We start from the raw sequence: 27411 nt of genomic DNA on the forward strand, positions 1-27411 counted from the left end.
TTCTCTCAGAGTCCATGCACTACTAGAGAGTGATAAGAGAGCCCAGAGATAAAATTTCAGAACGGAATTTATGGGATTGGAGTTAAGTCAGAGCATTAAAAGACAAGAGAATATATAGTCTGTGTTATTCCAGTGGGTAGGGTTAGGGTGTTTTTGTTTTGTCTATACTTTATTTTGTTTTACCAGCTTAGATTCTTGTCTACACTTGTAGCTTCAACAGGTAGGGAATTGACCCCGGGGGGGGGGGGGTTCATCTTTTATAGGGATTGGTGAATAAGTAAGCTCTTTTCACTTACTCAGCCCAAAATATCTTTCACTAATTGTTTAGTAACCCTTTTAACCTCCCTCTTTTCCTTTATCTCAAACATTTAACAAAACAAAACAAAACAAAAGACAGGTGTCTCCATGATGGATCCAAATCATTTCCTGATGATAATGCTCAGCCGCTTTGAACTTTACCAGATTTTCAGTACTCCAGACTATGGAAAAAGATTTAGCTCTGAGATTACCCATAAGGTAAGAGCATGTTTTATAAGGCCACAATACATTATTAAAAAATATCTTTCATTCTTTTTGGATGTATTTGTATTTGTATCTCTGAACTTCCCTTCCACTTGTTACAGGATGTAGTTCAGCAAAACAACACTTTAATAGAAGAGATGTTGTACCTCATTATAATGCTTGTTGGTAAGTTTGGATTGTTTGCGACATTTATCAATTATATTGACTTTTGTGATAAGAAATAGTTCCAAGTTTCTAAGCTGCAGTTCTTTTGTTTGAGCAGTTCTTCAGTTTCAGGGGAAGATTAGAGCAGCCATCTCTTTCTCCCTTCCAGTTACTGTAGCACTGAGAGTGATAATGCCTTGGTGCTTTGGAAGAAGAGAGTGAAAGTGCTGAAGCAGAATAATCTGAAAGGCTCTTTGTTGAGAAAAAAGTAGGACAGAAGAGTTTATCAAGTAAAAATAAGATGTTTAGGAGCTATTTGAGCTATTTACTGTTACTTCATATCTTAAGCATGTTTCTTTCTGTGGTTTTGTGTTGCAGAACTGTCATCTTGGCTTTTAGATAGGATAAAAATAAGTTAATAGAGACCTGTGGCTAACAGATGCAGATTTCTTCTCTTATTGCCTGTATTTTCAGTCCTGTCACCGCCATCTTTCCTATTCTATTTCTTTACCTTCTCTACCTCCTCTACTATTTTAGACTCTGTAGTCCGTACGACAGAGCACCCTGGCTTCTGTTAGGGGGTGATACTAACAGAGGTCTCAGAAGGTGAGATCTTATTTGCCACTAGATAGGACAGAGGAAGGCTCTCCCTCCCTGCTACCTGTGGCAGATGGTGTGAAAGCAGTTTCCTAGTCCTCTGGTTACAACTACTGCTCTACCAGTTACTGACTACATCTAGTCCCTTCCTGCCTTCTTATCCCATTTTTTCAAAATAGCATCCAGAGTTTTCTCTGTGCTACCCAAAGCCTGTACTCACCTGTTGTGTCTGAGCCTCAGAAGTATGGTTAGGAGCTGCTCTCACCCTAGCTTGTTTCCAAACCAGTTATTACTTTCCTAGTGCACAGAAAGAAAAATACATTATTGTATTGCACCGATTAAAAGTGTATGCTGCTTAAGTATTGTGACTATGTTAAATGTGTGAATATGTACCTTTGCACTAACAGGAGAGAGATTTAGTCCTGGAGTTGGACAGGTAAATGCTACAGATGAAATTAAGCGAGAGATTATCCATCAATTAAGCATCAAACCAATGGCCCATAGTGAATTGGTGAAGTCTTTACCTGAAGATGTAAGTACCTACATCTTACAAAAGAAATTATGGAAATTCTTCCTTTCCTGACAGGCTAGTGTGTTTAGATTTACTTCTGTATACCTTTTCCACAGTGGTAAAGATTGCAGTTCTAGGACAACTGTAATTCCCAGTCACTCTTATTAGAAATAATTAGAGGGGCACTTGGCTGGTTCAGTTAGTAGAGCACGAGACTCTCTGATCTTAGAGTTTTGGGTTTGAGCCCCACACTGGGTGTAGAGGTTACTTCCATTTTTTTTCTTTTTCTTTTCTTTTCTTTTTTTTTTTGTATGGGGGAAACAAAAGAATACTAGTGACTGGGAATAGACAGCAGCATAAGAGTAGAGTCTTTTACAGTGAATTCTTAGAAGAGGTAAGGATGCTAAATAAAAGTAAACCTGATCTTGAAAACTGAATTTATTTATCCAGTAGATAGGGTTTAGTATTGAGTCCTTACTACAAAGTTGCCATGGGTGGAGATAATGCTTTACAACTTCATATATTGGAGAAGGAAGTGAAAAATATCTGTTCATCTGTATTGAGGATACTAACGTTTTTCAGAACTTTTTCCTTCTGAAGCATCCAAAAACTCTCTTTAGGGAGCCATCTCTTTCATTTTAGTGAATGTAAAGTAATGTTCACATGAGCATTCATGGGCTAATTGTAACTGTTTACCGACCTCGGATCTCAAGTTCCCTGGCCACCTGTTTTTCAGCCACAGGGCTTTTCAGATAGATACCCAATACTTATAGTTAGGAGAGGTCCTTATTTCCTTGAGGCTTTTCAAAATGCTTCCCCAAATTTGAAACATAGATCAAAACTTTCAACTTTAATGTTCATTCTTCTGGGATTTAAACCTGTATTTGTTGCATAATACTTCCTTTAAACTATATATTATGAAAAGTTTTAAATATCTATAGAAATAGAAAACATAGTATAACAAAACCCATCACCAGTTTTAACCAGTCTGGTTTTATCTATACCCAAACCACTAATCCCTGCATGCCCACTGGATTATTTTGTTAAGAATACTTGGTTTAGGGACACTTGGGTGGCTCAGTCATTAAGTATCTGCCTTTAGCTCAGGTCATGATCCCAGGGTCCTGGGATCGAGCCCTACATCGGGCTCCCTGCTCAGCAGGAAGACTGCTTCTCCCTCTTCCACTGCCCCTGCTTGTGTTCCTTCTCTTGCTGTGTCTCTGTCAAATAAATAAATAAAATCTTAAAAAAAAACAAAGTTTGGGGACGCCTGGGTGGCTCAGTTGGTTAAGCAGCTGCCTTCGGCTCAGGTCATGATCCCAGTGTCCTGGGATCGAGTCCCACATCGGGCTCCTTGCTCGGCGGGGAGCCTGCTTCTCCCTCTGCCTCTGCTTCTGCCTCCCACTCTGTCTGCCTGTGCTCGCTCTCTCCCTCTCTCTCTCTGATAAATAAATAAAAATCTAAAAAAAAAAACAAAAACAAAGTTTGCCCGCAAATGACACACAGTCTCCACCACCCAACCAAAACCACAAAATGAATTTGCCACAAGGGAGGAAAAATGAACCAAAACTTCTAAGACCCTACGTTTTTTCTTAAAGTACCTTAAAAAAGAAAATTTGTATTTTTTATTATATTTTATATTTTATGTACATATTGCTAGTGCTCAGCCATGTTTAATGATCTTGGGTGACCAAACCAGCCTTCAAAGTATCTTCTGTCCTGCTTCTGACTTTACTTGTGTGTGACCATGTTCATTATCATTTCAAAGGAGAGAAAAAATATCTTATTAAAAAAAAAACCCAGGGGCGCCTGGGTGGCTCAGTGGGTTAAGCCACTGCCTTTGGCTCAGGTCATGATCTCTGGGTCCTGGGATTGAGTCCCGCATTGGGCTCTCTGCTCAGCAGGGAGCCTGCTTCCTCCCCTCTCTCTCTGCCTGCCTCTCTGCCTACTTGTGATCTCTCTCTGTCAAATAAATGAATAAAATCTTTTAAAAAATTTAAAAATTTAAAAATTTTAAAAATTTTAAAAATTCCCAGCAACATAAAAACCAGTCTTATTCCAAGCATAGCAGTAACTTTTTTGGTATGTGCTTAGTTATAATATAAGTAGTTGGTTTATATGAGATGGTTAAAAAGGTCAAAGATGAAGATTTCTTTTTTTTTTCCCTTTTTTTGCTTATGAAGTTTCCTGGCCGGGGGTGGGGGATGGTTGGCCTGTTTGATGTATGTGTAAAACAGTGCTATACAACAATAAGCCAGAATTTTATTTTGCTGAGTTGTTCTAACCACTATCCTTCCCCCAAAAAATTAAAAAACCAGAATGCAAGGCTTACCATTTCATCTATAAATAGAACTGTTATAGGTTAAAACAGTGGTTCTCAACCAGGGATAGTTTTGCCCTCCAGGAGACATTTGGCAGTGTCACTGCTCAGGGCAGGGCTGTGTAGTGCTCCTGGCAGCCAGTGAGCAGAGGCCAGGGGTACAGCTAAATATCCTGCAATGCATAGGGCAGACCCTCACAACAACATCAGAATTATCTGATGCAAACATCAGCAGTGCCAAGGTTGAGAAACTGGCCTAAAAGGACTTTTAGAAAAACCTATCTATCCCTATGCCATGATGAAAGAACAATAATTAATAATTTCTTAATATCACTAAATATCTGGTCAGGATAAAAATTGCTCCTACTTTTTTATACAGGATATGAATCCTGAGTTGTTAGATGAGGAAGCAATTATAGTTTCACTTAGACTTTATTCACTTAGAATAAAGAAGAATATAATTTAGGGGTGGGAGGAGAGGCAGAGGGAGTAGGAGAGAGAGAATCTCAGGCAAGCTCCATGTCCAGCACAGAGCCCAGCACAGGGCTCGATCCCAGGACACTGATCATGACCTGAGCCAAAAGTTAAGAATCAAACACTTAAGCGAGCCACCCAGGCACCCCAAGAGGAATATATGCTAAACAGCATTTTAAAGTACATCTGGTACAACACAGTGGCAACTATATTTACCAAACATCTTTGACCAGAGAATTCTTTAATCAGAATTGGTATTAACATCTTTTTATAAATAAGATATGACTTAGGAAATGCTGTTGTACTAAAAATAGATCAGGAATCAGTGTAACTTTCACAAAATAGTATAAATATCTTACATAAATTTTGTTTAAATATTATGTGTACTTTGTGTTTTTAGCCTAATTCCTTTTGAAAGCTGTTGCCTTGAGTCCATATGGTAATGACTTGTTTTTAATTATATGAGTCTGAATGAATGTTAGGTGACAAAATAGGTTTCCCTGGCTATATATTAAAAATTATGTTTACTGTGGAATCCTCATCTGTAAAAAATTTGGGGAACATAGTGTATCTGCTTCATAAGATTGCTGTAAGTCGTTAAGGAGAGAAAAACACCATGTTCAAAGTGCTAGCCGATACTGTTAACATGAAACGCACTTACTTGTTTCTCGTACTGTTAGGAGAACAAGGAGACTGGCATGGAGAGCGTAATTGAAGCAGTTGCCCATTTCAAGTGAGTTTATTTCCTGTTTTTTTCCTGTCCCATTTTTTTAATACAAATTAATTTTTCTTAGTGTTTTGATGGAAGTGAGAATGAAATTGTTCCTTTCAGAGAGTGACAGACATTTTCAGATACTTAGTTCTGAACTAGATTTCTGTCATTTCACTCTTCTGATCTAGCTCTGCACTCAGCAACCTAAACCGGTTTACGAGAATCTTCACTGTGCTCAGAACCAATATTCCTGATAGTTCCAGATAATTGACATTAAACTGGCAGGTGACAAAAGTCAATGCATTGAGTTTTCTTAAAACTGCTTTCTTTGTTTCCATCTGAATTTGCCTCCTAAGTTGCAGAACCCTCTCTCAGTACTGCCTTCACTCTCTGGAGGCCAGGGTGCTGCCCAGTAGGTAAATTAGTTGATCCCCCTGAGGGTGATTGAGGCAGTTCCTCACTCCTGCTTTGTCTTTGCTCCCACCCCACCCGTGATGACTGTTTTTGTTCATTATAAAGATACAGTAATGCTTTTAGAGAAAATACAGAAAAATATATATATAAACATTCCCTAACCCTTAAAATTGTACCTACTTTTTCCACCTGGTAGAACTTAACAGAGACATCTTTATACGTCAAAATTTAGATATTATTATCACTTTTAGTGATGGTCAACTGTGTGGCAGTGTCATAATGTGTATAACATATTTCCTGTTGTTAGCCTTTGAATTGTCACTATAATGACCATCACATTCACCTGTCCAGTTAGGATAAATTCAAAGTGGATGTGTCCGATAGGACGATGCATGTAGAGCTTTGCATGTAGGTTACCAGATTAGCCCACAGAAAATAGTACCAGTTTACGTTCATCAGCAGTAAATGAGAACTCTGCTTTTTTATTATGTTATCTAAGACTATCTCATAAGTTAGGGTATGACTTTAGTAATAATATTTTAAGGACTTTTTTCCCCATAGAAAACCTGGATTAACAGGACGAGGCATGTATGAACTGAAACCAGAGTGTGCCAAAGAGTTCAATTTGTATTTCTATCACTTTTCAAGGGCAGAGCAGTCCAAGGTAAATGGGAAAATAAAAAGTATACTGGGGAAGAGCTGTGTGTGTTTGTTGATTTGATTTGTTTCTCCTGTACAACTTTTACTGTCTTTCAGAGATTAAAAAATGATACATTTTTATTGTAGGAAATTTGAAAAGTATAAAAAGCTATAATGAAGAAAGTAGAGATTACCTAAAATACCACCACCTAACACCTCCCTCCCCCCATGTATACTACATACATATATAAGATCTGTATAATTGTATCATAAACCATACATATATAATTATATTTTATTGGCTTTTGAAAAGAAATTTTCAATGTGTATAATAGTTAAGCTATTTTATGCTCATTTCAGAATTGCTACTACCTAACACTGCTTTTCCATAGTACTTTATGGAATTTTCCTCTTGATTCTTGGCTAAATTTTGTCTTTTAGCATTCTGCTTTGTTTTAAGATTTGCTTATTATTAGAGCGGTAGACTGCACACACACATGGGAGCTAGAGGGGAAAGGGTGTGGAAGAGAATCTTAGGCGGAGTCCCCACAGAGCACAGAGTCTGGCACTTAACTGACTGAGCCACGCAGGCGCCCTCACAGTCTACTTTTAAAATACTTTTTCAGGGCACCTGGGTGGCTCAGTGGGTTAAAGCCTCTGCCTTCAGCAGAGGTCATGATCCCAGGGTCCTGAGATCGAGTCCTGCATTGGGCTCTCTGCTCAGCGGGGAGCCTGCTTTCCCCCCGCCCCTCTGCCCCCACTTCTCTCTCTGCCTACTTGTGATCTCTGTCAAATAAATAAATAAATCTTTAAAATAAATAAATAAAATACTTTTTCATAAATGGCATTAATTAAATTTAAACATGAAGCTTTGTTTAGTTTTAGATGCATGTCATAGAGTTTAAGCCTAAATAATACTAAATAATATTTTGATTTGATTTGTACGTGTTTCCCCTGCGTTTTAAAATAAGAAAGAACTCCTTGGGGCTTGGTGGCGGGGAGTAGTGGGGGGGGGGAAATAACTTAGATGTGTTATTTGGGGGCTGGGGAGAGCACTATAAAACTAAGAGTAAATATCAGAAGATAATATGACAAAGATTAACTTAATGTTTTGGATATTAGGTTGTTGTGTATTACTAATTCCCTGTCCAAATTTCTTTTTTTTTTTTTTTCCAATTTATTTATTTTCAGAAAAACAGTATTCATTATTTTTTCACCACACCCAGTGCTCCATGCAAGCCGTGCCCTCTATAATACCCACCACCTGGTACCCCAACCTCCCACCCCGCCACTTCAAACCCCTCAGATTGTTTTTCAGAGTCCATAGTCTCTCATGGTTCACCTCCCCTTCCAATTTACCCAAAACCAAATTTCTTTTTTATTAGGCAGAGGAAGCTCAACGAAAATTGAAAAGACAAAACCGGGAAGATACAGGTATTTTTAATCTTTCTAAAAATCTCTTGTCTCTTCTATGTGTTAAATGCTATTTTCTGTTGACTATGATTATCCTTGGTGAAGTGGAAGATGTAAATGTATGCTTTCCAAGTGAACATTCACAAGACTCATAAATATGCATATATAGAAACAGGCTATACTGAGTCATCTCTGGGTTAATGGTTTTATCTCAGATCCTAGGATATTCCTAGGGAAAAGTCTTCTCTTTGTACTGCTACTGTTAATGTAGCTGTTTTTATGCATTTGACCTTGAGAAGGTAAAATACAGCTTTAAGATGTATTAATATTCTTTGAGTGAAGACTATCTAAAGATGGGGTCTTTTTTTTTTAAGCGTGTTCTAAAAAGAAACCAATAATAACCTTATTTTCAGCACTTCCACCTCCAGTTTTGCCTCCATTCTGCCCTCTATTTGCAAGTCTGGTAAACATTTTGCAATCAGATGTGATGTTGTGCATCATGAGGACAGTCCTCCAGTGGGCTGTAGAACATAATGGATATGCCTGGTCTGAGTCCATGCTGCAAAGGGTAGGTTTAAAAACATTTATTGTTTAAATTTTAGTGCTTTTTTAGTAAAAGCCAAAGTATTCTTGTCAGTATCTAGATACAGACAACTAAGCACTAAATGTAGTGATGTTTAAATTTGAAATACAGTAATATTATTACTGCTTTTGTGTCTGACATTGAAAATGGTAGTCTGGCAGATACTTTTTATACCAGTTGGTTGTAATTACCTTGGTCTTACTGGCCAGTCTTCTTCTCATTGATTGTTAATGATATGTCTCTGTTTATGCAGTACTCTGATATTTGTATAATGTCTTAATCTTCAACATTTTTTTAAATTGAATCCCCTCAAAAACCCTGTGGGCTCATCAGTATCTATACTTTACAGTTGAAGAAATTGAAACTCAGACACATACGGTCTGTAGCTAATAAGTGGCACGTCTAGAACCTTGTTTGTATTTTATTTTGTAGCCTTGATGTGAGTCATTCTTCTACTGTTTATTTCATTGAATTCACACAATACCCATTTGGGTAGATACAACTTTTTCCGTTGTATAGATGAGGAAGTCAGGTTTCAGTGAGATTCATGTAACTTGTCCATGTTATTCAACTAGTTAGTAACATAATAGTAATTAATCAGTTAATAGAATTAGCCTGTTCTGTGCCTTATTCTGTGGTATGTACTTTTATATTCGTACAATGTTTGCAATTCTCAAAACTCTAAAGGGAAGCTTTTTTTTTCCGTTTTAAAGTTGATGAAGTTAGGCTCAGATTCCCTGAAGGTGTGTTACCTTGAAAGCTGTAAAGCCGGGATGTAAATGAAAGCACGCATTCTTCCAGAGTCATCCTCCAAAACTATTTTTCTTTCCATTGTCTTAGCAGGCTCAAGTGTCTCTTTGGCTAAGATACATATATACTTACACACCCCTCCCATTTATAAACAGACACTTAAAATGTAAAAACAGAGCTTTGGTCTACTAGAGAACATCATTATGTGAGCAGAGGAGTTGTAGGAAATGATGGAGAAAAAAAGAACAGCTTTTACCTCTTGTGTACATTTGTTTTATGTCCTTCAAGCTAACCTAGTTCATCCAACTCTCTGACATCTACAGTAGCTTTTTGTATGGGGAAACATAGAGACACCACACCGATATCTCCTTCCAAAATTAGGAAGCAGGATAAGAGCAATAAAAATGCAAATAAGATCAGTGTAATTTTATATTTTCTTAGAAATCTGGTAAGGAATTTTTTGTGAGATATAGGGAATAACTGTAAACATCTTCAATAATTATGTGGCATTAAATTGAAAGTATGTATCTTTCTGAGACAATTAAGATTTTTAGTCCTTAGAGAAATTTAACTAGAGAGTATTATAGACCAGATCATTTCCTAATAGATGCTTTCAGCTCTAATTATTTGGCCACCAATTCTTAGAAGATTTTTTTTTTAAAGACTGTAGTGTAGGGATGTGTATGAACTTACCCTAAGAATATACGGTTGAATTTTCTTCCTACCTGATGTGGAAATTTTTGTTTCCTTACTGAGAATTTTTTTATCAGAAAATGAAATTTAGAGTTTGAGTTTAATAGTTAGTCTTTACTATAGTAGTTTGCTTTATCTTTTTCCAGTGGTGAATTCATTTTTGTTACTATAAACTTGGTTTTTGATTTACTAAAAGTTACAAAACATTTTATTCGAGGTGTTACATTTAATTGGAATGGCACTACAAGAAGAAAAACAGCATTTAGACAATGTCACGGAAGAGCATGTAGTAACATTTACCTTCACTCAGAAGATATCAAGTATGTATACACCTTTTACTAAATTAATTCAAGATACTAGTGATTTTAAATATGTAATATAGGGGCACCTGGGTGGCTAAGTTAAGTGACTACCTTCAGCTCAGGTCATGATCCCAGAGTCCTGGAATTGAGCCCCACGTCAGGCTTCCCACTTAATGGAAAGCCTGCTTGTCCTTCCCCCTCTGCCTGCTACTCCGTAAACTATGCTCGCTTGCTCTCTCCCTGTCAAATAAATACTTAGAAAGAAAAATTTTTTAATAAATATGTACTATAACCTCTTATTTGCTCCTACAGTTTCAAAATAAATTTTAATCCAGATTTCTGAGATTATATGTATTTATCTGTGTTAAAGGTACTATATGAGATCCTGATGTATTTTCATAAAAACATATAGTTTTAATTCGTAAACTGCAAACATTAATGAGGAGTCACTAGCTTGAAGTCAATATGGCACATGCATTTAAATAATTCTCAGATGCGCTTTAAAAACAAAAAGTATGCTATCAGGATTTCACTTTTAAAATTATTGCTGTTACCTTATAAAGACATAATGAAAATAAGAGAATTAGCTATAGGGGGCACCTGGGTGGCTCAGTCGGTTAAGAAAATTAACTGTAGTGGATTAGATTATCATTTTGTACATAAAGTAACATGGCTTTTTTAGAAGGCCAGGAGACATTTTTTCCTATCTTTTTATTATTAAGAAGTTTAAACATACAGGCAAGAGTTGGTAAAGCAAACACCCATACACCTGCCACCTAGATTCAGTAGTTAGTATTTTGCTATATTTGCTTTAATATTTGCACACTTCTTTAAACCATTTGTTTTAGCCATCATATTTCACCTCTGAAGAAAAGCTTTTCCAGGGTGCCTGGGTGGCTTAGTGGTTCAGCATCTGCCTTTGGCTCAGGTCATAATCCCAGGGTTCTGGGATCAAGCCCTGCTTCAGTCTCCCTCCTCAGCTGAGAGCCTGCTTCTCTCTCCTTGTATTCCCTCTCTTGCTGTCTCTCTCTCTCTCTCTCTCTCTGTCAAATAAATAAATTTTTTTTAAAACTCTACTGATTTTCAGAATAAGCAGTTGGTTTAGTAGTTAACTTCAGTGGGGACAACTGTGAATCTTTTTCGTTTGCTTAGGATTGTTATGCTTTATTTTTTTAATATTACTCTTGTGTTTTTATTCTCTGTCTTTGAGTCACATGATCAAGTCTCCTTTAAAAAAAAAATCTTTTTGATACTCAAACTGCCAATTTTGGTCACTGGGAATCTGTTCAGTTGGCTTCACTACCCTTTTGACCCAAGCCCACTAGTATTTGAGCACCACCTTGCTTTCTGGCACAAAAGATAACCCAGACTCATCTTATACCCTGCCCCAGACAGATGTGCAATCAAGCATTTGCTGAGAGACTTATGAATTTATGCTGGTATACTAGGAGTTACAGCAGTCAGTATATAATGGGTAATATGACCCAGTAGAGGTAGTGTAATGGATAATATGGTCTTGTTTGCTGCTGGATCTCTATTTTTCCCCTTTTTGCCCTCAGATAGAAAAGTAGGAGGATGAGGGGAAACTGCCTTTCCATACTGAAGATTATGTTCTTAGGTGCCAGCCTTTCCCTGCTCTTTTCTCTCAGTATTTCTTCCTGTGGATTAGCATTGTATGTTTTGCCCCCTTCATCTCCAGGGCTTTTACTTTAGGATAACCACACAGAAAACTGCCTGATTTCATCCACTTACCACTATACAATCCCAGATTCTCTCTCCTTTTTTTTTTTTGTCTCTCTTTCTTTCTTTGAACAAGCAACCTTTTTCTTTAGACATTCCTCCTATTTCTCTTTAAACATTTTATTTAATTAAAGCACACTGTTCAGAGCGAAATCCCTAAACTATAGGCATAGAACTTTACATCTGAAAGAATATTAAAGATCACATAGTTCAGTCTCTTCCCCTCTTAAGAATATTTTGCCAAATGATGACACTTAAACCAAGAAAATCAGTAACTGGACGTTTCTGACTATAGAATTAAATTGCAAACATTAAATTACATGTACTCTTGAAACACTGAACTTGACTTGTATGTTTTTTCCTCAGATGAAGAAATAAATTTACAGAGGAAGAAATGTATTTTTTTTATTTTTATAAAGATTTTATTTCTTTGTTTGTTTAAGAGAAAGAGGCAGAGAAAGCAACAGAGAGTGAGAGAAAACACAAGTGGCGAGGAGAGGGAGAAGTAAGCTGCCAGGCGAGTAGGGAGCCTGACAAAGGGCTCAATCCCAGAACCCTGGGATTATGACTTGAGCCAAAAGCAGACTCTCAACCAACTGAGCCACCTATGTACCCTAAAATGCACTTTATTTTAAATCTAGGTTTTATTTAAAAGGAAAACAAAATATATCTTTACACACACATCCTTATAAATGCAGTTCATTTCTTAGACTTGGTAAAATCTCAGGTAGATCTTTTAGCTGGATTTTTATTTAATAGCTAAAGGCTATGTTAAATAATCATTTGGTGTAAAGTGTCCGTTTTGAATGATTAAAGCATTCTGGTTGTTAACTTGTTTGTTAAGTACAGATACATCATGTTCTCAAGAAGTATTGAAAATCTCTAATAAGTAGAGCTATAATTAAATGATGGGCAGATAATGTTATAAGCAACATTATCTTCTCGTGCATAGTAATAAGCACTGTGAAGTCTTAGCTGTTGTTATTGTGCCTTTTATTTTTTTTCTGCCTTAGAACCTGGTGAAGCACCAAACAACTCCCCGAGTATACTAGCTATGCTGGAAACACTACAGAGCGCTCCCTACCTAGATGTACACAAAGATATGATTAGGTGGATATTAAAGGTACAATTTCCGGCATCACTGTTTTTGTGATAAACACTCAGTGTTTGTTATCTTTAAATTTTTGTAATATTTCATAGCTTCCAAATAACTGATACTTTCTGTCATAGACTTTTAATGCTATTAAGAAGATAAGAGAAAGCTCATCCACCAGTCCCGTGGCAGAGACTGAAGGAACCATAATGGAAGAGGTATGAGAAGCAAGATGTGGTCCTACTGAAGGATTGTAGCAAGTTCACTACACACAATTGATTTTATCTGTAATAAGTTGATACTTGATAATACTCACAAAAAAAATGTGAATTCCAAAAAATGTGCCACTATTTATCTTTATTTGTTGTAGCAAATTTTTTTTGCTCCCTGTTCTTTTTTTTAAAACAAGTCAACAAAATCTTTTCTCTTGTTTTATAAGTGACATTATAAAACAGTTTTTTAATTAGTATTTACAATCAGGGTAGTTCTGCTTTGGGGGAAAAATATGCATTTGGCATCTAATGGTCTAACTAAATGAAGTATACTTTCAGAGTTCAAGAGACAAAGACAAGGCTGAGAGGAAGAGAAAAGCTGAGATTGCCAGACTGCGCAGAGAAAAGATCATGGCCCAGATGTCTGAGATGCAAAGACACTTTATTGATGAGAACAAAGAACTCTTTCAGCAGACATTAGAACTGGATGCCTCTACCTCTGCTGTTCTTGATAATAGGTAAAAGTTAAAAAAAAAAAAAATCAACATTTTTAAATCTCTTGACTCTTGGTTCTCAAATGGGAAAGATGTTGCTTTTTTGCCTTAAAAGTACATGTTTAGTCTTAAAGTAATTTAGAAGGATTGGTAGGTAAATTTTACAATCTCCAACTAGAGGAATTAGTCTTAGAATTTGAGTTTATTAGTATATGTTTATGAGTATATCTCTTAACTGTAGATGAGATACCATGTGCACACTCAGAATGATCTGTCTCACAGAACACCCTTGACATTCATAAAAAGCATGGGTGCACAGGGGCATCTGGATGGCTCAGTTTGTTGATCATCCAACTCTTGATTTCGGCTCAGGTCGTGATCTCAGGGTCATGAGATCGAGCCCTGCATCAGGCTTCACACTTAACAGGGAGTCTGCTAGAGATCCTCTCCCTCTCCCTATGCACTTACCCATGCTCGCTCGCTCTCTTTTTCAAATAAATAAGTCTTAAGAAGGAAAGGAAAAAAAAAAAAAAAGAATGAGTGCACTAGGTTCAGTTAACTGAGTGGCTTCTGTTTTGCATTTTGGATTGCTGTGAGGATTATAGGAGAAGGTTTGAGAAATACGAATGACTTCTGCCAGTTCAAATCATACCACGTGTTCAATATGTGCATACCTGAAGTCCACTGTTTTATGATTAAATGGAGACTTCTTAGGCTCGTTAATGAAACATCTACTATTTTATCGCAGCCCTATGGTTTCAGATACGGCACTTACAGCGTTGGGCCCAGCACAAACTCAGGTCCCTGAACAGAGACAGTTTGTTACTTGTATATTGTGTCAAGAGGAGCAAGAGGTGAAGGTGGAGAGCAAGGCAATGGTTCTGGCAGCATTTGTTCAAAGATCAACTGTATTATCAAAAAACAGGAGTAAATTCATTCAGGATCCAGGTAAGTCATAGCCAGATCTCCTCCCTCTTAATGATTGCCACTCAGTGTGGCATAGAAATTTTATTAAGCTAATAGTAACTCCATAGGGTTGGTGGTGTCTTAGGCAGCTGTCGTAGACAGAAATTTTCCAGTTGACAGGTGTGGAGACACTCCAGAAAGTTAAGTATCAGTCATGAATTAGATAGCTGGTAAATAACAGGGATTCAAAAGGAAGCTTTTCTTTGTGATATAACATTAATATAATTGGTTCTTAACAGTCCCATTCTTCAATACACTTGGAAAGTCCTAATAATTAGTTGGCACATGGAAATAATAATAATTTTGTCTCCTGAATAGATCCAAAGTGTGATCTCTTGGGAACAGTTGTGTGAGTTACCTATGTGAGAAGCAGTCCTTGAGCCAGATTCTGATGGAAAGTAGTAATAATATCACTGATAGGGTTCCCCAGAAAACAGACTCTTAAAATAAAGATTACCATGCAGGACATTTATTCGGGATAGCCTTGGAATAAACATCTGTGGAATGGAGAGGAAGAGAGCAGGTTTGGGCAAAGGGAGAAGTTGAGCTTTCATGCAATCCCCCAAAGGCTTCATCCCACCCCACTGGAGCTCTCTAGCTGATGGCCCTTTGGAGTCAGAGCAAGGGGAATAGGGTCTTTAAACCCCAACAGTGATCAGTGACTGTGGGCCACCTCTGGAAAGAGGTGTGACTTTGAGCAAAGCAGTTGCCACTTACGAATAAGAGTAAAGTGCCCTCTTCCAACTGCTAAGGAGGGAGTAAGTCATTCATTCCTCCACGGGCATCTAAGCCGCACATTATTGTTTCCACCACAGACATTTTCATATCTCTACTCTTAGACTCGTTTATATGTGCATATGCCTCGACAATTCCAGTAAACTTCTTGAGAGTGGGAACTGTGTCTTAGAATTTCCAAAGCACTTATTTAACAAGTGCCTTTTACATGGTAGAATTAAAAAGCCACTGGTACGATAGCTCTTTCTCCATAAGGAAAGTCTTCACAGTGTGGCTCTCAAGCACCTAGTTGATAAAGATTAGTCTGCTTCATCTTAAAAAATGGTCCTTTGAACTCCACGATTTGTAAATTTCATTCCAGACCAAAGATTAAAGTTAACAGTTTTATTTAAATAGTTATTTTGTGAAGAAAAAACTTGGGCTAATAGGTTTTCCAAATGCTTTCACAACTTATATTGGAAATATTTTCTTTATGCTATGTAAAGCAAATTGAAACTTGAGTAATTCTTTATAGAATGCTATAGAATTTCTAAGATCATACTAATTAATATAGAGAATTTGAAAAATTCTATAAAGCCAGGGAGCCATCTTAAGTTTGTCTTCATGTTTTCATCTTCTTTGAATATAAAAAATTAGCACTAGATCGGACGACTGTCTAAATTATCTTATTCCCCATCTGGGCTGCTGTCCTGGGCATTCTGTTCCCACTTTGACTCTGTCTGGTACTGATTGGGACTTTTCTTTGCCCAAGAGTCTTTGGGCAGAATCTCCTCTAGGGGGCGTCCCATTACTGCCAAAACACCTTCTTGTTGCAGATACCTTGACCCAGCCCCGCCAAAGTATTAAAGGCAGCCCCATGAAGAACGAGTTCTGGGCTTTTGCAGGGTATGGGAGTCTCTTAGTGCCCTGAAAGCATGGAATGTTCAAAAGAGTAGATGTACATAATACAGAATTCCAGTTTCAGTTAACAACTTAGGGATGTTTCATTTGCTCAGGGTGATAAAAATTAGAGTCCTGCTTTCTAAATAATCCAGGGTCTTGCATAAATGACTGATATCTCGAAGGAATAAACTAGCATTACATTTCAAGTTTACAAGCCCTTATTGAGGATTTCACAATTTAAAGTTGTACATTTATTATAGGAAGATTAAATGCTTGGTTTTTTGTTTTTTGTTTCTTTGTTTTCTAATGCAGAAAAATATGATCCATTATTCATGCACCCTGATCTGTCTTGCGGAACACACACTGGTAGCTGTGGGCACATTATGCATGCCCATTGTTGGCAAAGGTAATTTATATTCTTAATATTAGTCAAGAAAAGCTTATCTGAATGCTCAAAATTAACCTTTTAAGTAAAGGACATATCATTCTAGAAAAAGGGAGAAAGAATGAGAGATGCTGAAGAAAAACCTGCATATCACTACCTAATAACAATTAAAATTGAGCTGCTTTGTTGTACGTGTTAAAGGAATAACTTAGAAATTTCATAGTATATCAGATATATCTTTTAATATGGGGATCTATATTAACTAACAAGTTGGACAAAGAAAAAAGATTTTTATGGTGGCATAAAAACTAGATGAGTAATGTCTTGCCAGGGTGTATACTCTTAACTCTAAAGGTATTAGTACTTACCTTGTTACTTCCTGAGATTGTCCTGGCTCCCCGACCTAAGATGGGATAACCTCAAATTTGTTCTACTTTGGTCTATTCTCCTGCAAAGCCAACAAGTCAGTGTTGTTACTGTAGCACTGTGCTCATTCAGTGATCATGCACTTCCACTAGCAAGTAGCCACCAGCCCTGGGAAAGTGACAAGACAGCACTGGCACCAAGAACTGTGAAGATTTTATTGTATTGTGGAAACAAAATAGTTAAAACGTAGAAGCTTGTGGCTCTCATTGAGAAAAATTACCGTTGTTTTTGATACCTCATGTTCTCTAATTGTAAAGGTATTTTGATTCCGTTCAAGCTAAAGAACAGCGAAGGCAACAGAGATTGCGCTTACATACCAGCTACGATGTGGAAAATGGAGAATTCCTTTGTCCCCTCTGTGAGTGCTTGAGTAATACTGTAATTCCTCTGCTGCTTCCTCCACGAAATATTTTTAACAGGTAAGCTTGGGCCCATGAAACCTTTGTATTTAAGCTGCAGTTTTCCATTAAAGATAATGAGATGATAAACCAGAGAGGGGAGAATTCACTCCAGGTAATCACATTGTTTTCCCGATACATTTTTTGTGGTCATTTCTTCTGATAGACTTGTGAAATACAATTTTGGTTTTTAGAAAGGAATAGGCCATACTTCAGTTTCATGGTCATCCATTATAGAAGGTATAAAATGCCCGTATGTTTATGAAAACTGTTTTCCTTTATTTCTAGGACCCTACTTTAAGTATCTTCCTCATACTTTGCAAGATATGCTTGGTAAATTGGTAGGGGATGGAGGAGCCGCTCAAACTGAATTTATTGAATATTCTAACAAATATAATTTTTTACAATTTACTGGCTGATAATATCTTCAAGAGTTGGGCCAAAAAAATTAAAATCTGTTGATGTTTTTAAAATGGAAAATTTTTGTTGTTTTTATGTTATTTCATAATTTGTAGGATGCTTCTAGTTAATAGAAGTATTGGATATTTTCATTTCAAATATGAATTTCATACTGTCTGCTCTTCAGATCTGATTTTTATATTTCAGTATACAATTATGCTATCTACCTTACATGCACAAATACTAATTTAAGTTTTGTGAATAGGAATCATCCATTAATTTCTGTGCTGTTTGGATTCAACTTGAAGCAAAGTTCTTTTCAGTTTTAAGAATTCAAACTATGGTGTCTTATTTATGCTACCACAAAATCTTCTTAAAATACCAGTAGAAAAAAAAAAACACACCAGTAGATTTGAGTGTAAGGTCATGCTTTTTAATCATAACAGGAAGTCATGGTGACTTACATCTGTATTTGAACTAATAAATTAGTCATTGTTAGATTAAGGATTCACTGCATATAAGAAGTAAAAAAATTACCTTTGTTGTGTTTCACACATCACTTTTGTTTTGTTTTGTTTTCTCATGGAGGCCAATTATATCATAGTCCTGAAGAACTCAGGCTTTTTTTGGAGTCTGTATAACTGGGTTTGAATGCCAGATCTGTACTTTATGTGGTCTTAGTCAAGTTACATAGCTCTAAACCTCAGTTTCCTCATCTGTAAAATGGGGAAAATAACATAACCTATCACATAAGAGTATTTTAATAAGTCTAATACTGTAAAATGCTTTTAGTATTTGTCACATAATAAATACTAGTAGTGGTGCTATGATTGTCTAAGAATTATTAGCAAATTCCAGTACTGCAAAAAAAGTGAAATTTTTGACAAATAATGTTGTTAGCATTATAGTAACAAATAGTATCTTCTCATTTCCATTGGCAAATACCTATTATTTTTTTAAGGCACCAAATTTTCCCCTACCTTTTTTTTTTAAGTATTTGAAATGTGTTTAAATTATTATGCTCATAAGCATTTGAAGAGTCTTTTTGTATCTTAAACTAAGCAGCAACAGAATACTAAACAGTTTCTATAATCTTCTCTAGCAGGTTAAATATTTCAGACCAACCAAAACTGACTCAGTGGATTAGAACAATCTCTCAGCAAATAAAAGCATTACAGGTTCTTAGGAAAGAAGAAAGTATTCCTAGTAAGTTCTGATAAGTTCATTTTTCCCCTAAAGTCTGAGATTGTTGGAAAATGTAGCTCCACAAGAAATTATTTAAGAATATTTTAAAAGTGAAACCTCTCATTTTAAAATTTGATTTATTCTAATTTTCTTTGTCTTAATGAACTAATTTTGACTTTACTACAAACATACAAGCCCATGTGATGTTTATAATAAATACTTCTCACTTATTCCCCCATTTTATTGAAGAGCTTCTGGGGGTGGGGGAATGTAACTGAGTGTTGGAGAGCCAACTTTAGTTCGTGGCGAGCCGACTCACTTTATTGTTGGTATTACCAGAGACTTCCCAAGTTTCATAAATATGTACGGCATTTAATGACCTTGCAAGAAAGCAGTCTGAGCAGAATTTCTATCATTGGGTTTTATTAAAACAAAATAGCATACTCTCCTTACCTTCCCTAGCTGTGTTCTAGTAGCTCTACTATTAGGAAAGCGTAGTTGACTGTGAAAGGTGCCTTGGTCAGTCAGCTACTATTTCTCATGCTTTGAATGTACCTTAGGACAGTTTTTGTTAATGGGACTCTCCCCTGTCATTTTTTAATTTCTTTGACCTACTTATATTTAGAATGAAATTTATGACTGAAATTTACAGAACTACTATAAACCGATGATTAATAATATAAAATGCTTATTTCTTTAGATACCGCTTCTTCAAAGAATTCAGAAAATATGGATGAACTGCAGCTCCCTGAAGGGTTTAGGCCTGATTTTCATCCTAAGTGAGTATATTATTTGATTTCATTCACACTTGTTCCAGTTAAAATGAAAAATTTAATTGTTAGAATATGATTTATCAAACTAGGGAGCAAAATATTATGAGACATTGATCTTGAAATCTGAGGTTTAAGGATTACATGATAAAAACCAAAGAGCCATATGACATGCTTTACTACTCCCAGCCTCTTTTAGTTTGCATTGCTGACTCCCTGCTCTACCCTTTGTCTGGTTCTCCCCAGCAACAACTAAACAGTACATCTAAATCTGAACTGTTCAGCTTCCCCACGAAGTCCTGTGCTTTCCTTCTGACTCTCATATTTCTATTGTGGGCCCCACCAGTGTCTTAGTAACCCAGGATCAAACCACAATATTTTCAGCCCTGTTTTAAGCAAATTAATTGTGAAGTGTAGTATAGATTATAGAGCCAAACTGCGACTGCTTGATTCAATCTCCAGCAGCACTACCTACCTACTAGCTGTGTGACTTTTTTTTCCAAATGCATAACCTCTCTGTGCTTCAATTTCCTTATCTGTAAAGTGAGAGTACTAATATTCCCCTTGTCAGTGTTGTGAGGGTAAAGTGACATGCTGTAGGTAAAGCCACCTGGTTGCCACGCCTGGCATGTACTATGTTAACTCAAGAAAAGCCTCAGTCCTTTGCCTTCCACATCCCCTACTTCCGTCCCCATCACCAGTCCTATGATATTGTTTATTTCTTCTGCCATTTACTTCCATATATCTAGTTAAAATGCTTAGTCGACTGTCTCTTGATTTATCATTTTTAAACAATTACCTCTCTGTTGACTAACTGGCAGTTAATTCATCCCTCATGTCTGTTGTATCCACTGCCCCTCACCAGTGCGTAGGTAAAGTTACTTCAGGTTTTAGTTAAATCAGTTGGCAGTTTTTACATTGTAATTGTCTCTGCTGATAGAAGTTATGTGTTACGATTTTATTTACTTATATAATTTTGCCTTTCTGGTGACTAATAATCACCTCATATCTTTCACGTGCTTGGTTTTCTATGTGTATATTACTTTCCCCCACAGACACCCATGGTGTCTAGCTGTAGCTTTTCGAAAATGCTCAGATGAATCAGATGATTTTCTGTCCTGGACTACCACCACCTACCCCCCCCCCCCCACAGCCTGCGTCCTCCTGTACTTATCAGGACAAGGTCCAGCTGTCATCCTGAGACTTCCCCTCGCCATGCCCTTCATACTTCCCTGAATCTCATATCATGCTTTTTCTCGATTTACTTCTGATTCCTAAGAAAGGGTGCCTGGGTGTTAAATTTTCATGTTTGAAAATACATTTATTTATTTACTTGGTTGATGGCTTGGGTGTAGAACTATAGATAGGTTAGAAGTAATTTTTCATCTAGACTTTGAAAGTATCGTTTTACCAAATTCTAGCGTCTGTTGAGAAATTAACACTATTCTGACTCCTTTTCCTTTGTAGTTATTACTTCTGGAAGCTGTGGGATCTTCCCTTTAATTCTCAGTGGTGCTTTGTTGTTGTTGTTAAGATTTTATTTATTTGGCAGAGAGAGAGACAGGGAGAGAGGGAACACAAGCACGAGGAGTGGGAGAGGGAGAAGCAGGCTTCGGCTGAGCAGGGAGCCCAACACAGGACTCAATCGAGGACCCTGGGATCATGACCTGAGCTGAAGGCAGACACTTAACAACTGAGCCACCCAGGCGCCCCAATTCCCAGTGTTCTAAAAATTTCTCTGTGTTGTTCCTTGGTACGTGAATCTTTTCCTCATCCCATTTTGCTACATTTTTAGTAGGCTCTTTGGAGATTTCCATCCTTTAGCTATGAGAGTTGTCTGTTTCTTCGACAGTCTTCTCCTTTTGGTTTTTCGGTTCTTCAAGATAGTCCTACTGTTACCTCAGTGTTGGAGCTCTTGGACTGATCCTCTAAATTTCTCACAAGTTTGCTGAGTTCTGTACTGTTTCTGTTATCCCTGTATTTTTTGTTTCTGCCTGTTCGTTTGAATTTATCTCTTTGATGTTTGATTCTTTCCTTAAATGTTTACTGTTCCTCAGGTGGCTATTCAAAAGCTCATTGGATTCCTGGTGGGCAGGCTGGAGCTTGCTGACCTGTTAACTTCACAGTGAAATGATCAGGCCCCCACCGGTCCTTTACTTGGGATCCCCAAATGCCAGTGTGTAAAACAGCTTCCCTCTGAGAATTCTTCCCTGAAGAAACTAAAATTTGTGGCAGTGGATATACACTGCCAATGTTCTGTAGATGGAGAAAGAGTTCAAGGGTTAACTTTAACCTTTGTTATGATTCAGTATGTAGGCTTCCACTGGATAGCTTATTTTCAGCCCTGGGCTTCACCCCTGCCCACCGAAATAAAGTATAACTCCTTTCAGGCAGAGACAGTTTGCAAGTCTCTAATTCCCACTTCGCACACTCTGTTTTTAAGTAGTTTAAGTGTTTCAATTCCAGCATAGCAAATGGCTGTTAAGAAACTAAACCATTTGATTAACACGAGCACATTGTTTTGAGCTAATTCTATACATGTTCACTTCAGGAACCCTTATTCTGAGAGCATAAAAGAAATGCTAACAACATTTGGAACTGCTACTTACAAGGTGGGACTAAAGGTTCATCCCAATGAGGAGGATCCCCGTGTACCCATAATGTGTTGGGGTAGTTGTGCATACACCATCCAAAGCATAGGTAAGAGATTTACAATTGTCTCAACATTAAGTCACAAGCATGTGCTAACATGAGTTATGTGTAGAAGCCTCTATTTAAATGAGTTGTTTAAAGTGGCAATAGTCTGAGGATATAAAGACTTTGAAGCAGGAAGTATATATGGACAAAATATTAGACTGACAGCTTGTAAATTAAGCACAGAAACAACTTATTCTTGTTGGTTGAGAGGATGTATTTTCAGTTTTACTTTTAATTCAGAGTTAATTCTTGTGAAATTAAAAGATTTCAAAATGTAACAATATCGTGCTTTCAAATATACATAATATCCAGTTTATTTACCATCTTAACCATTTTTAATCTGCAGAAAGAATTTTAAGTGATGAAGATAAACCATTATTTGGTCCTTTGCCTTGCAGACTGGTAAGTTGTCAGTTTGCTCAGTTCACAGAATGGTGGGAATAGAAATTCAGAAGTTCTGCTTTTTTTAATTTTAAAAACCTGAACTGGTTATTTAAGCATAGGTTTATCACTCCTTTCATAGTAAAACCCATTTTCTTTAACAGTAGTGAAGAAGTCATGCTTGTTGTTTAATTTTTCATGACTTTCTTTTAAATAGACTTGAGCTCTTCACATCCAGAGATCTTGGTTAAACACATGAAAAGTGGAAAAAAACTAAAAAGAGTTCTTGTTCTTGAATTTTTAATGCAGTAATTAGAAATATAAAACAGAACATACTCTCTACCACATTTGACTACCTTTTATGAGCATTATGTAGTACAGATTGATGTGAAAATAATACATTTAATACTAAGAATGAAGAAGGAATATACAAAGCTTGCTAATTTTTATTGTGTAGTTAGTGTGATAGACCGCCCTGCTATCCAAGTTTAAAATCATAAAATTGCACTTAAGAACAAAGTCATGTAATTTTATTCATGTAGAATCACTTGGGGAGTTTAAAAAATGCCTGGGCTCTACATGGGTCAATTAGAGTCTCTGGAGATGGGCCCCAGGCATTAGGATTTTTTTTTTAATTTCTTAGGTGCCAAGATTGACAACACAGATGTAAGAGCCTAACAAAGAAACAAACAGTATAGAAAATACAATTAAGCATGATCACTCAACAACTAGTGAATTTGCTGACTTTTGTTTTCATTGTAAACACTAGAGTCTCAGGACCCTTTCTTATCATTTAAAGAATATAGTTTGTGTATTAGAAGTACTCAGCTTAGGGTTGTACATTCAAATCCTCTTTGGAACATTTTAAAAATAGAAGTATCTAAACTGCTTTGCACTTGGAAAATCTGGAGGTAGACCTAGTATTAAAACCATCCTGAATTGTATCTTTATAGTAAATCAGCAGAATGGTAGTTCTTAACTATCAGATATATGATGATATAATGATATGATATATCAGAGTTGACTGTGACATTTTTCTTACAGTAAATAAGAGTTGGTAATATGTTGATTATTAAAAAGGCAATCTAAGTAGCCATCTAGTTGATCAGCAGAGTTTGTTGAATTCCTCTTCTTTGTATTTGTCCTGTCCCTTTCATTCGTACTCCCGCTCATTTGGTTCATACCATTTCTGGCCTAGATTATTATATCAGTCTCTACCCTGAATCTTTTTCCTAATACAATATCAGAGGGTTCCTCCAAACAGCGACTATATCTCTTAAACTTTTTTTTTTAAGTATATTTAGTTATTTATTTAAGTAATCTCTGCACCCAATGTGGGGCTCAAACTCAAACTCCAAGATCAAGAGTTGCATGCTCTACTACTGATTGAGCCAGTCAGACACCCCTATCTCTTAAGCTTCTTTTTTTTTTTTTAGATTTTATTTATTTATTTGACAGAGACACAGCAAGAGAGGGAACACAAGCAGGGGAAATGGGAGAGAGAAATAGGCTTCCCACAAAGCAGGCAGCCTGATGTGGGGCTCAAACTCAGGAACCTAGGATTATGACCTGAGCTGAAAGCAGTTGCTTAACCAACTGAGCCACCCTGGCACCCCTCTCTGAAACTTCTTTTTTTTTTTTTTTTTAAGATTTTATTTATTTATTTGACAGACAGAGATCACAAGTAGGCAGAGAGAAAGGAGGAAGCAGGCTCCCTGCTGAGCAGAGAGCCCGATGCGGGGCTCGATCCCAGGATCCTGGAATCATGACCCGAGCCGAGGCAGAGGCTTTAACTCACTGAGCCACCCAGGCGCCCCACTCTGAAACTTCTTAACCTGTTTCTCCATTGTCACTTCCTGCCAATCCCCACATCCATGGTCCAAGCTGACAGAATTACTGCCAGTCCCCAAATGCTAATTCCCAGGCCTTCCTCTCTGTTAGAGTGCCCCAAATAGACTCCTCTTTTTGATGGCTCTTCAAGCTCTGCCATCCCTGGGAAACCTCTGAGCCGTGCCCAATGAGGGGGATATCCCTCTTCTGTGATACTGCCTCCTACAGTCATTTCCTCCCCATTTCCTTCCCCACTTCTGCTCACCCCAATCCCCCATCCATCCACCCCCAGCCAGGACCACGAGATTCTTGAGTGCAGGAGAAGTGGGGTAAGTGTTCATTTAAGATCTTCAAAACCGAGACTGACATATATTAGTAGTCCTCAATATCTGGTGAACCAGTGTTACAGGAATTCAGAAAACAGAATTAAGCAGGAAGGGAAAAACTCATCAGTTCACCACCTTTTTCATTAGCATGTTGAAACTTGATTACAGTTGATACTTAACATGTAGTTTTGGTCTTGCTATATTCTTCACTTTACATCAAGATTTTTCTCATTGTTGGGGCACCTGGGTGGCTCAGTCGTTGAGCGTCTGCCTTCAGCTCAGGTCATGATCCCAGGGTCCTGGAATCGAGGCCCACATTGGGCTCCCTGCTCAGCAGAAAGCCTGCTTCTCCCTCTCCCACTCCCCCTCCTTGTATTCCCTCTGTCAAATAAATAAAATCTTAAAAAAAAAAAATTTTTTTTTTCTCAATGTTGCTACGTAGTCACTATAATAATTTTGATGAGCTGCAGACACCCTGATTTGTTACATCCATCTTCTTGCCCATAGTTTCCCCACTATTCGGAGGATTTCCCACATTTTCGAATATCTTTTTAGAATAAAATACCACATCACCTTGGGAGTCTTGGTTATTCACAGTTTGTCTTGATGCATGTGTACGTTTCCTTAGAGAACTAGCAGCATGGTTGCAAGGAGATAGCTTCAGTGTTTTCTGCATATAATTAGATATTCTTCATTCCATTCCTTTCACGTTAGAGTCCTGTCATTACAGATGTGACGGAGTCAGTTCCTTACTACCTAGAAATATCCAAAAGAGATCTCCTATGCATCCAGCTTTGCTTTGACTAGCTGTGCTCTGAACTAGAATTCCTGAAAGGAGAGAACTACAACATAGGTTTGAACTGAACAAGTTCACTTATACATGGTGTGTGTGTGTGTGTGTGTGTGTGTGTGTGTGTACAGGGCCATAAATATATTTTCTCTAAGTCATAATGGCCTATTTTCTTTTTTTCTTGCTTCTTCAATTATAAGAATATAGTATGTAATACATGTAACATACAAAAATGTGTTAACTGTTTATGTCATCAGTAAGGCTTCTAGTCAGCAGTAGGCTATTAAGTTTTGGGGGAGTGAAAAGTTATATGCAGATTTTCAGCTGTGGTGAAGAGGGGCTCAGCTCCTCCAACCCCATCGTTGCTCAAGGATGAAGTGTACCTTATATGCTGGCTTCTTTGCTCATTGCATCAATCTCTTTATTTCAGGATGACTGTCTTAGGTCACTAACAAGATTTGCTGCAGCACATTGGACAGTGGCATCACTTTCAGTGGTGCAAGGACACTTCTGTAAACTTTTTGCATGTGAGTATGAACACTTAATCCGTATATGGTAATTTCTCATCTTCCGTGATTTTTTTCTTAGTGGTGCAACTTCTCTCCATTAGTAAAAATAGTTTGGTAATACTGTTTATGTGCAGGTTCTAGCTTGTAAATTCATACATATCTTAGAGAAGAACACATTTAAATTCTAGAGTGTATACATTTTTATGTTGGCATATGAGATGTGCTAATATATTTTTCTTTAACTATTTAGCATTGGTGCCAGATGACAAACATGGAGACCTTCCATGCATATTAGATATTGACATGTTCCATTTGTTGGTGAGTATCTTGTGATTTGTGTTTGGAATTCTCTTTATCGTACTCTATCTTAGACTTGGTGAATAGCGTAAAGGCAAACAGGAGGAGTTGTCATCTATTATTCTTAATACTTATGAGTATAATTCTTCTCCCAGAAGGTTCAAAAAAGAAAATGTTAAGGAATATAGTTGAGAAGCTTGACCTCTCTTATTTTGCTTTGTGACTGAGGTCAGTAATTTAACCTCTTTATGTTTTTTACCCATAAAGTGCTTTGGGACAAATAAACCCTATGGTCATGTTGCTTAGCAACAGACAGCTCTTTTCTGTGATTTAAGGAAAGGTTTGTCTTCTGAGCAGGTGCATTCTAGGGCCAGGACGCAGCATGAGCCAGGCAGTGGGTGGCTAACCTTCAGCACCGCATCAGCTGGGTGCCTTACACAGGACACTGAGTGCGCCACCACGCACAGCAACCCTATGTGCTATCCCCTTAACCTCTTTGGGCATCAGATTCTGAACCTTTGAGTTAGTTAGTTCCTATCTCGTATGATTGTGTCAGAACTCGGTGGAACAAGCAATGTAAAGAGCTTAGAGCACCACGTCCCCAGTAAACGTTAGCCATTGTTGCTGATTCTAGGACTCCTGTAAAGACTGCTACCACTGGCACCACTGATGGGCAGCAGGAGGCTCCAAAGCGAGCTAGCATTTACTGTGTACCTGACTGCTTTCGTCCATTCTCAGTTAGCCCTTACATCCTTACTGCTGAGGTATTAAAGCATATATATATTAGGTCTAGTTTACCAGCAGGAAAGCTGAGGCTCAAAG

The 27411-nt window shown here is 37.3% G+C and overlaps 1 protein-coding gene across 5 annotated transcripts in view; it reads left to right on the forward strand.

The window, feature by feature from the left end:
• UBR2 (ubiquitin protein ligase E3 component n-recognin 2) overlaps positions 1-27411 on the forward strand; it is a 126478-nt gene that overhangs the window by 83694 nt on the left and 15373 nt on the right. For 3 of the 5 annotated variants that reach the window (XM_044250926.1, XM_044250917.1, XM_044250934.1), the window contains exons 19-38: positions 394-516; positions 624-687; positions 1671-1795; positions 5249-5301; positions 6256-6358; positions 7719-7767; positions 8160-8314; positions 9990-10092; positions 12828-12937; positions 13045-13125; positions 13459-13637; positions 14362-14561; positions 16509-16602; positions 17265-17426; positions 18907-19010; positions 19690-19768; positions 22311-22459; positions 22803-22858; positions 26214-26310; positions 26543-26610. In XM_044250926.1, the coding sequence (XP_044106861.1) occupies positions 394-516; positions 624-687; positions 1671-1795; positions 5249-5301; positions 6256-6358; positions 7719-7767; positions 8160-8314; positions 9990-10092; positions 12828-12937; positions 13045-13125; positions 13459-13637; positions 14362-14561; positions 16509-16602; positions 17265-17426; positions 18907-19010; positions 19690-19768; positions 22311-22459; positions 22803-22858; positions 26214-26310; positions 26543-26610 (2154 nt within the window). Of the gene's footprint in view, positions 1-393; positions 517-623; positions 688-1670; positions 1796-5248; positions 5302-6255; positions 6359-7718; positions 7768-8159; positions 8315-9989; positions 10093-12827; positions 12938-13044; positions 13126-13458; positions 13638-14361; positions 14562-16508; positions 16603-17264; positions 17427-18906; positions 19011-19689; positions 19769-22310; positions 22460-22802; positions 22859-26213; positions 26311-26542; positions 26611-27411 lie in introns of those variants that run through there. The other 2 variants (XM_044250942.1, XM_044250950.1) reach the window with 2 other exon arrangements.

Source organism: Neovison vison, chromosome 1 (assembly GCF_020171115.1).
Source record: "Neovison vison isolate M4711 chromosome 1, ASM_NN_V1, whole genome shotgun sequence".
Taxonomy (NCBI): domain Eukaryota; kingdom Metazoa; phylum Chordata; class Mammalia; order Carnivora; family Mustelidae; genus Neogale; species Neogale vison.